We start from the raw sequence: 13,532 nt of genomic DNA, 5'->3' as shown, positions 1-13,532 counted from the left end.
AAGTCCAAATGCCAGGTCAGCGCATTTCCAACTGAGTGAAAATTACACTGGTGGTTTGGGGCACTTTTAAAATGCAGCGTTCTACCAGGCAGCAAAGGCTCAACAAACGTCTCATGGCATTTGCCTTTTTCCTTTTGGCCACACTGGTAAAAGCGGGCATGAAACGGGGCTCAGGCACTTCTAACAGAGTTTGTCACACTAAGTTGGCCACAGAAATTCAACTGAGAAAAAAAAAAATAATACTGCTAATCTTCCTGGCACGTTCATGCTGGGACACGAATAACCTGCGTTCTCTGTTCCCACCCATACACTTCCTTCTACCCACAGAGCATTTTATTTTAGCGGCAAGTTAAAATTAAATGCCTCTTACAGCCACAGTCAGTAGGAAATACTTTGCCTGGGTGGCTGTCGGGAGAAACGGTTACATAATGCGTACATTTGATGTCTCAGATTAGCATCGGTCTGCTCGCGATGGCTACGGGCCATGAAGCGCACGGACTGGCAGTGCTGCAGCCTTACGTAAGGGCTGAGCTGCTCAGCGGCTCCGGCAAAGGAGCAGTGAATGTACCCAAACCCCGACGGCTGTCATTTTGGTTTATCCATTGTACTGTAGGGCTGAAAGAATTGCTCTGAAAAGGCCCCCAAGCTGAGAAAGCGCTTTGGTCCCGAACCAGAGTTTTCAGCTTTTGTAGCAGAGATTATAACGCGGCTCAGTAAATGCAGAACACTCAAGATGAGCAAAAGTTTGAATAAGACCAGAATTTCAGTTTGAAATATAAATAGCAGTGTGTAAATACTGAGCTCTACAAGCGTTCTCTCCACATTCTAGATTAAACCTATAGTCTGACAGTTTTTCAGATCAGGTTCTTGTCTGCGCATTGAGGTAAGGGATTTAATTTGCTTACAAGCAATCCCTAAGGGATAGCAATAGAAATGCAGCAAGGCGTTGAGGTATAAATATCAGACTGAACCTGTGATCTGCACAGGTCACTGTTCTCTAAAAATAAAAATAAAATAAAAAGCAGCACATGAAAAAATAACAGGAACTGCGAGATGATACAGTGGTCCTGGGAGTCGCCACAGTCCTGGGCCTTTGTTGCTGCTGGGCAGTAGAAAGAGGAATAAAGGTGGTGCTCTGTTGCCTTCAGCACTGTTACAGCACTCGGATGCCACGCCTGCTGCAACCTTCATAGAAACCAGCCATTTGTGGAGGACCATCCCTACAGATCTCAACAGCATTTGTGGCACAGACACCATCTGCAGGGGCTTCACATTACTTTACCTTCTCTGAACAAAATATGTTCTTTAGATTTCGTCAGCTCGCTCAGGCCCAGCTTATCTCCTGCTGAATGCTGAGAGCACTGCACACACACAGTTGGGTAACAGGCCCATCTCCCATGGAAAGTGAAGGGAGGCCAGCTGCTGAGTAACTTCAAGGGATAGCTCCAGAATACATCACACAGCATATAAATGTTCTCAATGACAGATCGTGCGGTGACAAATAACCCAATAACTCAACATCCCAAATACAAAATAAGTATCTTTAGGATGTACGTAAAAGCCTTTTCTTTTTTCCTATGACCAAACAAAAGAATAGCTCATATACATTAACTTCTGGGTCAACAGCATGCCAGGAGTGTCCTTGCAGTCCCTTTACGCTTAGCACAACGGATTTACTCTGTTAGGTAGGCTTCACTCAACACCAGCACTGAAGAGTGAATAAATGCAAGTTCTGTTGTCCTAGGATGATTATTTTTTTCTCCAGATCCTACTGACAGAAATTCAAAGTCTCTCCTCCCTCACACCAGCCAAGAAGCCCAGAGATGCCCGGGAAACTTCAGTGTTGACAGATGCCCGGCAGAACGGTGCCCTCTAAAGGTGACTGGCAAATACTGACAGGCTACACTATGGGGCGGTGTGCTGGTTGTCACCGTAGTTGGGATGAAGGTGCACTGGAGGCAAAGTGGTCAGAGGACTTCTGTCTGTTGAGGAGAATCTGCCTTAAACCTTGCTTGGACCCCAAACCTTCAAGAACAATTCATGTGCATAAGAGAGGAACACGTGCAGTGCTCCCTTGGCCTGTAGGATTCAGGAATCTGCTTATTCTGTGACTTACAGTTCAGTCTGGAAAAGAGGAGGCTCAAGAGCCTCTAAAGTGATCTGAAAGGAGACTGTGGCGAGGCGGGGGTTGGCCTTTTCTCACAGGTAACAGCAATAGGACAAGAAGTAATGGCCTTAAGTTGTGCCAGGGGATGTTCAGGTTGGGTATTAGGAAACATTTCCTATAGGAAAGAGCAGTGATGCAGTGGCACGGGCTGCCCAGGGAGCTGGTGGTGTCACCATCCCTCGAGGTGCTCAAGAACTGTGGAGATGTGGCACTGAGGGACGTGGTCAGTGGGCATGGTGGGGATAGACTGGGGTTAGACTGGATGATCTGAGAGGTCTTTTTCAACCTTAATGATTCTATGGCAGCTAGGAAAAGGTAGACGTTGAAGAGAAATTACAATAATTATCTAATTTTTTTTTTGCACCTGTGAAGTCTGCTTTTTAAAAACTTTAAAGATAAACCCAATGTTTAAAATATGAAAAAACAAAAGCAAAAAACATGAAAGTGAACCACTTTAAAATTGAGTTCAATGCTCCTTTGAAAACGTGTATGCAATTTATGTTGAAAATTCCAAAAATACTGGGAATCATAGTATCATGAAGGTTGGAAAAGACCACAAGGCCACTAAGATCATCCAGTCCAACGCCAGCCCATCCCCCCTGTGCTCAGTGACCACTTCCCTCAATGCCACATCTCTGCGTTTCCTGAACACCTCCAGGGACAGTGACTGCACCACCTCCCTGGGCAGTCTGTGCCACTGCATCACAACTCTTCCAGATAAGTTTTTACTAATACCCAACTTAAACCACTCCAGGCTCAAGGTAAGGCCATTCCTACTTGTCCTATTGCTGTTACCTGGGAGAAGAGGCCAACCCCCACCTCACTGTAAGGTCTCCCTTGAACCTCCTCTTCTCCAGACTGAACAACCCGAGCTCCCTCAGCCGCTCCCCATCAGACTCGTGCTCCACACACAGCCCTGTTGCCCTTCTCTGGACACACTTCAGAGCCCTGATGTCTTTCTTGTAGCGAGGGGCCCACAGCTAAACTCAGCACTCGAGCTGCGGCCTCACCAGGGCTGAGTCCAGATGGAATGCTATTGTCAGGTGAGCATGTTCAATTATTAGGGCAATGGTCTGTCCTGTAGGAGCCTGCAACGTGAAATAGTTTAGAAAAGCAACAGCTGGAAACAGTGCTATCACTTAGAATACGTTTACAGTTTTGAAACTTAGACAAAAACCACTGAAGAGATTAACGGGACGGCAGCACTATGGGGAGATCCCCACAGCCTCTCACCCCCCCCCCCCCCAACTCGCGCAGCCCCAACGCCCGCCCCATTGCTCCTCAGACCGCCTAGCACAGGCCCGCCGCTTCCCGCCCGTCGTTGCCTGTGCTTCCTGGGAAGGGGAGGCGGAGCCGGGGTCACCTCTCCGCCCGCCGATGATGGCCGCCGCCGTCGCTCGTCGCGGCGTGGCCGCGTTGCTGCTGGGCCGCCGCCCGTGGCCGCTGCCGCCCTGCCTGCGCCCGCCGTGCGCCCGCCGCCGCCTCCTCAGCGCCGCCGCCTCCCTCGGGCCGGGAGCGCCGCAAGCCGCGGCCCCGCTCTTCGCCGCCGCGCGCCGCTACAGCCAGGTAGGGGCCTAAGATGGCGGCGGGCCGAGGGGCGCTCTGGCGGAGGCTGCGGGGGGCGGCCGCGCGACTCCCCGCTCCCCCGCTGATGGCTCTCGGTTGGCAGGTTATCGACTCGCCGACACAGGAAGGGCAGCTCGCGGAGCAGGACCCGGAGCCTCCCAAGGAAGAGAATGAGGACTCCGTGTTTCTGATCAGGGCGCATGGCTTCCCCTTCGCGTGCACCAAGAAGGAGATGATGGCCTTCTTTGATAGTAAGGGAACTGCTTGGCCTCCGTAACGGTTCGCTGTGCTGTTACAGAATTTAATGATCAGCTAACAGTTAACGGAAAGAAAATGTGAGGGCCCGCATCATCCATTTACACAGCAGTGGAAGCTGTGAATCATAGAATCTTGGAATCACGAAGGCTGGAAATAGCCTCTAAGATCATCTAGTCTAACCATCCACCCACCACCAGTATTGCCCACTAAGCCACGTCCCTAAGGGATGCCATCCCCTTTCTTTGTGAGAAGCACTGTGTGTTGGAGCTCAGGGTAGAAACATGAGTTTCCCAGCCTGCCCTTCAGGACAGGGGAACAGCTCTGTGCAGAACTCTCAGGTTTAGTGTGGGATCTAAAGCCACCCCCCTGTGCTTGACACAGCTGCACATGTTTCTCTCTCATGTGTTCCCCTATTTCCAGGCTGTAAGATTCGGAACGGTGAGAATGGCATACACTTCCTCCTAAACAGGGATGGGAGGCGCAGGGGAGACGCCCTGATCGAGCTCGAGTCAAAAGCAGATGTCCAGAAAGCATTGGAAAAGAACTTGAGATACATGGGCACGCGCTACGTGAAAGGTGGGTTTGAGCAGCAGAAGTTAAATGGGAAGAAAACAACTGTCGATTGGAACTGCTTGAGTACAGAAACAGGCTGGTGCTAGGGGGACAGTGGGGAGCAAAAACTGGCAAACAAGGCACTGTGAAGTCAAAGCTTTTTGAGCTGTGCGGGAACAGCAAAGTCACTTGCGATGTGGGGGACCATCGAGTATGTGGGAGCAGTGCATGGAAAGGAGATGAAGTTGTGAGTGTATGTGAGTGGGGAGAAGTGAGGCCTTAGAAGAAGGTGAATACAGAGTGCTACCTTCTCTGTACCACGAAGGAAAACATGTTTTGTGCCTTGCAGTTCACGAGATACACGATAAAGATGTAGATGGCTTACTGCAGAGCCTGCGGTATGAGTCGGAAGTCATGAGCGATGGAGTCGTACTACTCAGAGGCCTTCCGTTCGACTCCACAGAGGATGACATTGCAGATTTTTTTGCAGGTAAATCAAACTAGTTTTTGCTCTGTGTTTCTGAGGTGTTTTGTGCCCTGAGTTCATGTTTAGCTCAGCAGTCATTCCCCTAAGTGAGAGCTGAAAGAGCAGGTGCAGCCATGAACACCTTAAATAGCGTCACAAAGTGCCATCCCCTGCTGTTAGAAGCAGCTAAAGCTTTCTGAACAAGCTTTTGGCTGGAAGATCATTGGCTGCCTTTGACTTTCTGTAAGTCTCTCTTAACATCAGTATTTGCAGCACTCATTTAGGGGGAAAATCAATAAAGGGAGGAATCTAAATTCAGTTTTTTTGCATTGAGATTGCTACTGGTACAAAAATTGACAGGAAGAAAGATAAATGCCTGTTAAAGGACAGAATCACAGAATTGTAGGGGTTGGAAGGGAATACTGGAGATCATTGAGTCCAGCCCCCTACTAAAGCACTTCCCTACAGCAGGTCACACGGGAAGGTATCCAGGCAGGTCTTGAGTATCTCCAGAGGAGACTCCACAACCTCTCTAGGCAGCTGTTACAGTGTTCCATCACTCCCACAAGTAAAGAAATTCTTCTTTGTGTTAATACGGAACTCCCTGTTTTCCAGTTTCTGCCCATTGCCCCTTGTTCTATTGCTGCTCACTGCCAAAAAGAGCCTGCCCCCATCAACTTGACTCCACTTTAGATATTTGTAAATAGTGATGAGATTCCCCAGATCTCTTCAGACAGAAGAGCCCCAGGTATCTTTAGGACAAGTGAGTGCAGCGTAGGGCTTTGCAATATTATCGTAAGAGAATGTATGGTAATGTTAAAACTCTTAGTAGCTAAGTTTAGTGGGTTTTTACAGTTTGTTTTTTTAAATAATGGCTTGTTCATGTGAATAGTCAGAATCATAGTATCATTTGAGTTGGAAGGGACTTCTAAGGCCATCAAGTCCAACCCCCGGCAAGGAACAGAGATACCTACAGCTACATCATGATGCTCAGAGCCTTGTCCAGCCTGACACTGAGTATCTCCAGGAACGAGGCTACCACCACCTCTCTGGGCAACCTGTTCCAGTTATACCTTAGTTGTTGCAGAATTGCTTAGCCAAGCAACTATTGAGCAGAGTGTTCCTTGCCCTCAGGGCTGGAGCAAGCCAGGTGGTTGCTGCATACACTTAATAGGAAAAAGAAGCTTTCCTGGTGTTTGCAGAAATAATATTTCTTAGGAGATTAGGTTGTAGAGTAAACTGAAACCACTTCTTCCTCCTGGTGTTTCTCCCACTGCAGGTGGACATGCTCACAGTTCTCCAGCGCTAAGGCTCAATGACAGCCAATGTGATGCCAAATGTGAAGGCCACTGGCAGTAGGCTTTTTAATTGATCACCAACAGGCAAATAATGTTTAAATCAATCTGTCGCAGAGCTATCACTGACAATTAAGGCTTCTGTGAAAGCTAACGTTTAAATCCAGTGATTTGGAATTTTTTAAAAAGTTAAAAATACGTACATATTTTGGCCAACGTGAACAGTTATTTCAAGATTAGGAGCTGCTGGGTTCATTTGCCCAAACAAGAGGAGTTAGGGAAGAGATGTCTTTCTAAGCCGTAGCACAAGTTCCTAACAATATAAATGCCTTTTTCTCCCCATCCTCCTAATAGGTTTGAGGATAACTGACATGACCTTTGTTTATCGGGGAGAAAGAAAAACGGGAGAAGCTTATGTACAGTTTGCAGCTCCGGAAATGGTAGCTAAAGCCCTACTAAGGCATAAGGAGTACATGGAGAATAGGTAGGTGCTTTGCTGTGGTTAACAGGGTAGAAGAACTTGGTATAAAGCATGCAGTCTGACTTAGAGTTTGCCTCTCAGCTTAATATTAGCTGCTTTGCCTGCTATCTCGTACTCAGATTTAGTTTTTCTTTGTGTTTGTCCCCCTGCCCGTGTTAAGCCACTGCTCTGCAAGTGTGACCTGATGTACTTTCCTACCCTCCAGTAGGGATTAATTAATTCACATTTTGCCATCATTAGTTTCTTCATTGTTGTGATGGAACAAGGCTCTAGCTGACTCACCTACCCAGCTTCATGTACCTGAGTAACTAGCCAAGAGACTATTTCCAAAGTTTCCAAAACTGCTGCCAACTTTTACATTCATTTGTCCAGAAAAGTGCGTTGTGCTGAGCCCAGGTGCGTGGATGCTGAGCTATGAGCTCAGTCAGGTTGCACATGAGATTATTTCCCTCACTGTGTCTGCTCTTGTTGGGAAGAGAGAAAATGTGCACAGCCACATTCTCCTCTTCTCCATGGCATTATTTCTTCTGTTCTGTGGAAACCTCTGACTAAGCACTGAATAGTTAAACCGGTGTGAGGCCCAACTGGTACTGTTGCCAGCTCTGAAACATTGGAGGGTCTGAGTAAGGAGCAGTGGGGTAGGTGGCTAGAGATGTAAGTGCAATGGTATGCCTTCACTAAACTTGGGAATAGAATGTTTTTTTCTAGCTGTTTCTTTCTGCAGCGTAAGTGGGATTTTGCTAGATTTCCATAATGTTGCATCACACCTTGGTGTATCACTCCTGCAACTTTTACTCACACCTTATTACATTTCATCCTATCATTTTCATAGCAGTAAAATCTTACGTTCCTCTGAAGTATTTAGCATGGCCCTTTGCATCTTGTGTATCTGCTTGCTTCATTAGTCTGCTGTGGGATTGAGTAACATGTATATTTTAAACTGAGGGTTGGAGAGATTGGGGTAGAGCAGTTTGCAGACGTACACTGGGGGAAAAGAGTCTCCTTTATAACGCTGTTCAAAAGGATGCATGCTACCGCAGGAAACAGAGAATGTTTTTAAGTAGTGCTGTATTTCTGCAGCAAAACATAGCTTAGGCATGTAAGCAATGGATGTTACCTCTAAAAGAATTTCATGTAACACCATAAACTAAAGATTCTGTCAGAATAAACTGGCTCACAGTATGTGGGTTTATACATGAGAGTGAGTGCCTCTCATGACACATGGAAAAGCACTTCCATAGATGCTACTGTACAATCTGAATTAGTTCTCCAAAACTACTGCTTGCCAGTTAACCCCAAGTTGTAACTACACACCATCTGTGGCTCTCACAGCAAATATGTAGAAAACACAGGAAAACACTGCACAGTAATGGTACTTTTTCAAATCCTTGAGTTCTCTGTGGAAGTACGGGGAATGCCATGTAATTGTTTCCTTGTAATCCTAGATATATAGAAGTATACATAAGTACAAAGCGTGAAATGCAGAGGCATTTGTCTCTTCGCAAGGAGATGATAAGACTGAGAAGAGAGCTTGGATCCACTGCAGAAGAAAGGGAGTTGGATTACACCAGAGGCTCCAGCGCCGAAAGAGAGAAGGGTGAGTCCAGCCCTATGGTGTGTGTGTGTGTGTGTGTGTGTTCTTTGAGGTGCCTTCATTTTACCATTGCTGTCTGTTGCTGGGAACACGACCCTGCTGTCTACAGCTTTCACGTAAGGGAAGTGATGATTGCAGATGTTAATGATGTTTCTCCTCCCTTCCACAGAAGTGGCTAGCGAAGCAGCAGAAAGCTCTGGGCTTTCTTCACAATCTGGGAGCATCTTATCATCACTACGCACCGTCCACGTGAGGGGTTTTCCTCCCCAGGTTAGCGCCCAAGACATAGTAGATGTAAGTAGCAGTAGAAGTATGCATCAAATTTAGTTGTTGGCTGTGCATCAACTTCACTGTGAGGGGGAGGGAGTCTTGTGCTTCTCAAGTGCTCAGTCCCCATGGTTGGATGTGGGTTATGAGCAAAAATGAGGCTTTCTGGTAACGGGGTGTGTTCCTCTTGATTCTTTCTCACCACGCTCACCTTTTGGATCCCTGTTTTTCCTTCTTTTCAGTTTTTTGCTCCTCTGAAGCCCACAAGGATCCTAATAGAATACAACTCTGATGGAGTTGCCACAGGAGAAGCTGACGTGCATTTTGAGAGCTACGACGATGCAGTCGCTGCAATGGCTAAGGAGAGGGCACAGCTGCGTAAGTAAAGAGGAAGGGTGTTCCACAACTCCAAGACATGGATCTTCGGGTACTCTGGCTTTCCTCGTCTGGTAGTACCCTGTGCAACAGGATTGTTTGAAAACCAGGTTTTCAAATTACCCTATCTGCGAGTCACTGAATGCAAAATACCTTTCCCATATTGTTCCTTAGAGTTTGGTACTGTTGAAGTATTCCTGAAGGAACGTCCAAAGGCTGCAGGACACCGCTAGTGACAGTGGCAAGATCTCAGATTTGGTGAGTGCATCCTTCTTTTGCATTGTTCCTTTTTCATTTTTAGTACACTTTATGTTTTGAATTTCAAGTAGCATCTGGGCTGTTATTTAGAGCGAGTGGCTAAAGCCGATCATCACAGCTAATCTGAGGTCAGGCATCAAGCCTAGGCACACAGGCCTGTGCATTCAGATTACAGGGAAACAACTTTCTGTGACAGAGGGGTAGCAGTGCATTTCTGAGGTGACAGCCAGAGCTGGCAGAGAGGTTGCTGCACTACCCAGTCACCACACTGTCTCCCTGGAACTCACCCTGGCGCAGCTGAGGCCTGCTGGAATGTGCCAGAGTGCTTTTTCCACTTGCATTTTCCTCTTCCCCTTGAAGCTGTCCTAGTTTTCACCTGTTAGAATTCCTGATGTGGCTGCAGTCTCTGGCATAGAAGTAGAGGAGCGGCACCCAGAACTGTTTGTGGCTCCCTCTGTGTATGACTTACTTCATCTGCACGCGGCAGTTCTCTCATAGGCTGTTTGTATCTTACCCTTTTTGGTGACATTTTTTGAAAAATGCTGAATTCTACAATTGCAGTATTGGCAGCAGTACTTTGAAATAGAATGCAGTGGTACCTTTCCAGAAAAAGAGAACAATAAGCTGCAGTGAGGTAGTGATGCTTTCTGGTTTTTTTTCCCCCTTCTTTCCTCATAGGTCAAAGCGAACGCATTCCTGGGGTACAAAGAAAGATGGAGTATGAGAGTTGCTGCTCAATTACAAGGATAAGCTGTATAAAATGCCATTTGGATTTATGTAACAGCATGTAATAAAGCGTGTTGATATGCCATAGAAAGATTGTCTGTCACAGAGGTAGAAAAAGCTGTAATGGAGGAATAGCTAATGCTGCGGGACAAAGCAGTTCTTAAGCTGCACAGTGGTAACAAAGTATTAACAAAACACCAGTGTAGACAATTAACAACAGACAAGTGATCTAAGATCCCAATACAGAGAAGGCAGTAGGCATAGCTTATTCCCTGTCCTTCCTGCCACTTATCTTTAATTTATTTGTTGGCATCTGCTCCTAGATTTGAAATACTTTCAGAGCCATAGCCAAAGCAGAAGAGAAAGACCACTCAGGATGCAGGATCCAGAGGAGAACATCTTTATTATTGCATGTAGAACAAAATTAATATCAGAAAAACTGCTTTCTGCTCCTCCCAGTCCAAATGTCCAGGTGTAAACCCAAAAATCCAGCATTACCACCAGTACATGTGCAAATGTGCCTTGAACATTTGCAGCATCATAAAGCATAACCAGTACTTAAAAGCAGAGCCCTTCACTGAGTCAAAGAAATCAGGAAGGAGTTGTGTGTGAACACAGACAGCTGACATCATCTCCTTACACCTTTCCAAATGCCAGTTTTAATTACAGCAACCAGAGCCCTATTTTGAAGGATTTTCAGCTGCCTCTGTAAAGGGCTGTTCGCATACTATAACTGTAAAGGACCTGCTCAAGAACTGTCCTGTTTACTACATAAAGAAAGATCATCTCAGCCTTCACTTCAAGCAAGAATTGCAGCAGCCACTCCTGCTGGACAGTGGAAAGCTATGTAGAGGTCACAGATAAACTGTCACTTCAGAGCTGTGAAATTGCTCGGATGTACCAGCATTAAAAGTTACTTCACAGTAAGTGCCTGGTTTCCAGTTTAATCCTCCAGCACTGAAATTGCCTGGGTGAGACTGTGTCCTGCAGAATGAGTCACTCTGGATTTGGATGCAGGAATTTGCAATCTCTTAGCTCTCTGTGTACCAACGCGTACAAAAAATTAACAAATTTGGTATCTTGTGCCTTAGCTATGGCAGCTCACCCTGGGAAAGCAGAGTTTGCTCACACTTGAATACTAGGCTTCTCAAATTTCAACACTACTCACAATTTCTTGCCTACTTTAAAGAATAGCAGCAAGGTAACTACCACAGAGGGCAGAAAAAGGAAAACCGAAGCTTGCTCCCCTTCGTTCAGTGCTTTGTCTCTGAAGGGCACTGAGAGGAGGTGGACTGCTTGGACAGCTGAATACACTGAGGCCTACAAGGAACTAGGAAAGAGAAAAATGTCTGGGACAAACTAACTAGCACCAACCATGTGAAAAACCTCAACTCTGATATGCTTTTTAGTGCAGTTCCAGCCAGTCTAATGAATTCCTCTCAGGAATTAAACTACCGTCCCCTAATATAATTTGTATAAAGCCAAATGCCTTTGTCACATATAAATACATCAATTTTCTATAGTTTACAAAACATTCTGTGGCCCTAAAGACTGAAGTAGGCTTCCAGTAAAAATAAACTGACATGATGCGTGTGCTTTATGAGGAAGTCACCACTGCTTTTTGGAGTAACGTGTCCTTCAAGTCACAGCAACAAAGATAGATGTAGCACAAACTATGAAAACCTTTTAAACTGTTTTGCATCAAGATATCTTAAAGGTGAAAAGCACTGTTGAGTTCATCTTGCTTTCATTTTGATCTAACGCAAAACCAGTGAAATAACAGCTGTATTACAATCACTTCTTTATGGTCACAAAGGAGAGAGGTGCGAAGACGAGGCCTTAAACCCTCTGTGTAATGGTGATTTGTAACTAAACCCTTGGGACTGCTATTCCCCCAGAACATGAAGACAGGAGGTTGGCGCAGCTCTTTGGACTGACCACCGTTTTGTGGTCTCAAAGTCACAGTGAGGGTCTCCAGTAGGAAGGTCAGAGATGCTTTTAAACATCTCTGTTCCAGATCAGTGCCGGTCAGTTCTCCAATGTCACACACACCAAAAAAGAAAATCTTAGCCCCCTCCAAAGCCCCTAAAAATATAGGATCATTTCACAGCTTTGTTTGATAACGATTTGCATAGCAAGCCTACTGCTGGAGGACTGGGTCAAAGAAACAGTGTCAGAAAATGCTTTTTTTTGTTGGTGGTGGTGGTGTTACCTGGACTCCTGGCGCTGAAGGAGCACAGTTGAGCCAGATTGTCAAAGACAGCAGGGAAAGGGGAAATGGTATTTCAAGTGCAGCCAGACGTGAGGATTAGAAAATGCTCCCATTTTGCTTTTAGTGAGCCATTGCTTAGCAGCAGCATGCCCTCACTTGACACGCTCCTGACTTCCACACAGACACATGGCTCTTTCTCAGGTGTGGGCTCTGTTCTTGCAGCATCCTGAGGCTGCCTGATCAGGCCTTATGGCCACTTGGTGTGACATTCCTCAAGCAGTTCTCAGCATCCTCAGCACATGCCCAGGTCAGAGAGCTGGCAGATTTTTGTACAGGGAAGGCTTAGGCTGTTCTGTTTACAGTCTCTTTTGACTAAAACACCATAAAGCTGCTTCCTCCCCCTCCAAAGAACACAGGTAAGTGTCTTCAAATTCCCCTTGAACGACTCCGGAGACGATCACCTGCTACAACAATTTTTGTGGTCTCACCACACTCTGCAGCCTGCCTCCTACAAGGGACTGGTGGAATACTGCTGGATGAGTTGCTTGTGACAGGGATTGCAGACGCGCTCTGGGTTAATACTGGACGGGAGGGGCAGCTCATTTGCTGAACAGGCTTCACAGAAGATACCACCACAGTTCTTGCAGATGTTCTGGAGGAAGAGGACAGAAAAATTACAGGATACTAAAGACACAAGTGATGAAAACAAACCTGAGTTTTCTCTCTATAACCTTCAGTTAACTCAAATCCTCTACTGGACAAGAGAAAGATGCCCCCTCTGAAGACCAGAAACTTGTCCCTGTGCTCAGGACCAGGCTACCATGGAGCTCATTATGTCAAAGAGTAGGTAAAGACTTGTAGTGAAGTAGTTAGGAGTTATCAAAAATGAAGCATTGAAGTTTTAATAGCTTCAGTCCAGTTGCAACTAGAGCGTTTTGTCACAAGTGATGCACATTTATTTTATAGCCATATAAACATACCAGACAGACCAGTTACTACTTTGAAAGCTCCGTGCGCAGGTGACCTTGCTGTGCTCCCTAGATTTCCCCTAGATATTTCCAAGGGCTATTTGGAAACATGGTACCAGTCCATCTCTAACCAAGAGCAGAGGTCAGAGCCCTGCATGCCAGAAGCTGGCCACACTTGCACTGCCTGCAAGGACCAGTTTGTCCCGAGCTTCCCAGCAAAGCCCTCTGGTTCAAGTCTTGGTAGATTAGGTAAACTGCGGAAAACACAACCAAATGACACCTGCTTGCTCACCTCTAAAGTATGCAACAGCAGTGAAACCAGAATGTTCACCACACTGATAGCAGTT

General features: G+C 46.2%; 2 protein-coding genes across 22 annotated transcripts in view; one reads left to right on the top strand and one right to left on the bottom strand.

Moving 5' to 3' along the window:
- The first annotated feature begins 3,525 nt into the window (after positions 1–3,525).
- Positions 3,526–10,932, top strand: GRSF1 (G-rich RNA sequence binding factor 1). The gene is made up of 10 exons (XM_015276418.4): positions 3,526–3,733; positions 3,837–3,984; positions 4,412–4,567; positions 4,893–5,033; positions 6,659–6,788; positions 8,231–8,382; positions 8,549–8,673; positions 8,889–9,024; positions 9,196–9,279; positions 9,958–10,932. Exons 1-9 carry the CDS (start codon positions 3,545–3,547, stop codon positions 9,252–9,254), a joined length of 1,236 nt encoding a protein of 411 aa, XP_015131904.2. The 5' UTR covers positions 3,526–3,544; the 3' UTR covers positions 9,255–9,279; positions 9,958–10,932.
- The window catches only part of RUFY3 (RUN and FYVE domain containing 3), a 58,569-nt gene continuing 55,426 nt past the window's right edge, over positions 10,390–13,532 (bottom strand). For all 21 annotated transcript variants that reach the window (XM_046940818.1, XM_046940819.1, XM_046940816.1 and 18 more), the window contains one exon: positions 10,390–12,869. In XM_046940818.1, coding sequence (XP_046796774.1) covers positions 12,726–12,869 — 144 coding nt within the window. In that variant the 3' untranslated portion in view covers positions 10,390–12,725. The remainder of the gene's footprint in view (positions 12,870–13,532) is intronic.

The sequence above is a fragment of the Gallus gallus genome, chromosome 4 (genome assembly GCF_016699485.2).
Source record: "Gallus gallus isolate bGalGal1 chromosome 4, bGalGal1.mat.broiler.GRCg7b, whole genome shotgun sequence".
NCBI lineage: Eukaryota > Metazoa > Chordata > Aves > Galliformes > Phasianidae > Gallus > Gallus gallus.
Note: the sequence above shows the minus strand (reverse complement) of the source record. Positions and strands in the feature narration are given on the sequence as shown.

What these genes read in the sequence shown, in the direction of transcription:
- GRSF1 (XM_015276418.4), top strand. Translation starts at nt 3,545, where the DNA reads ATGATGGCCGCCGCCGTCGCTCGTCGCGGCGTGGCCGCGTTGCTGCTG. An exon ending in CCGCGCGCCGCTACAGCCAG is followed by an intron (nt 3,734 to 3,836) that starts GTAGGGGCCTAA and finishes CTCGGTTGGCAG; the next exon opens with GTTATCGACTCGCCGACACA. An exon ending in GATGATGGCCTTCTTTGATA is followed by an intron (nt 3,985 to 4,411) that starts GTAAGGGAACTG and finishes CCCTATTTCCAG; the next exon opens with GCTGTAAGATTCGGAACGGT.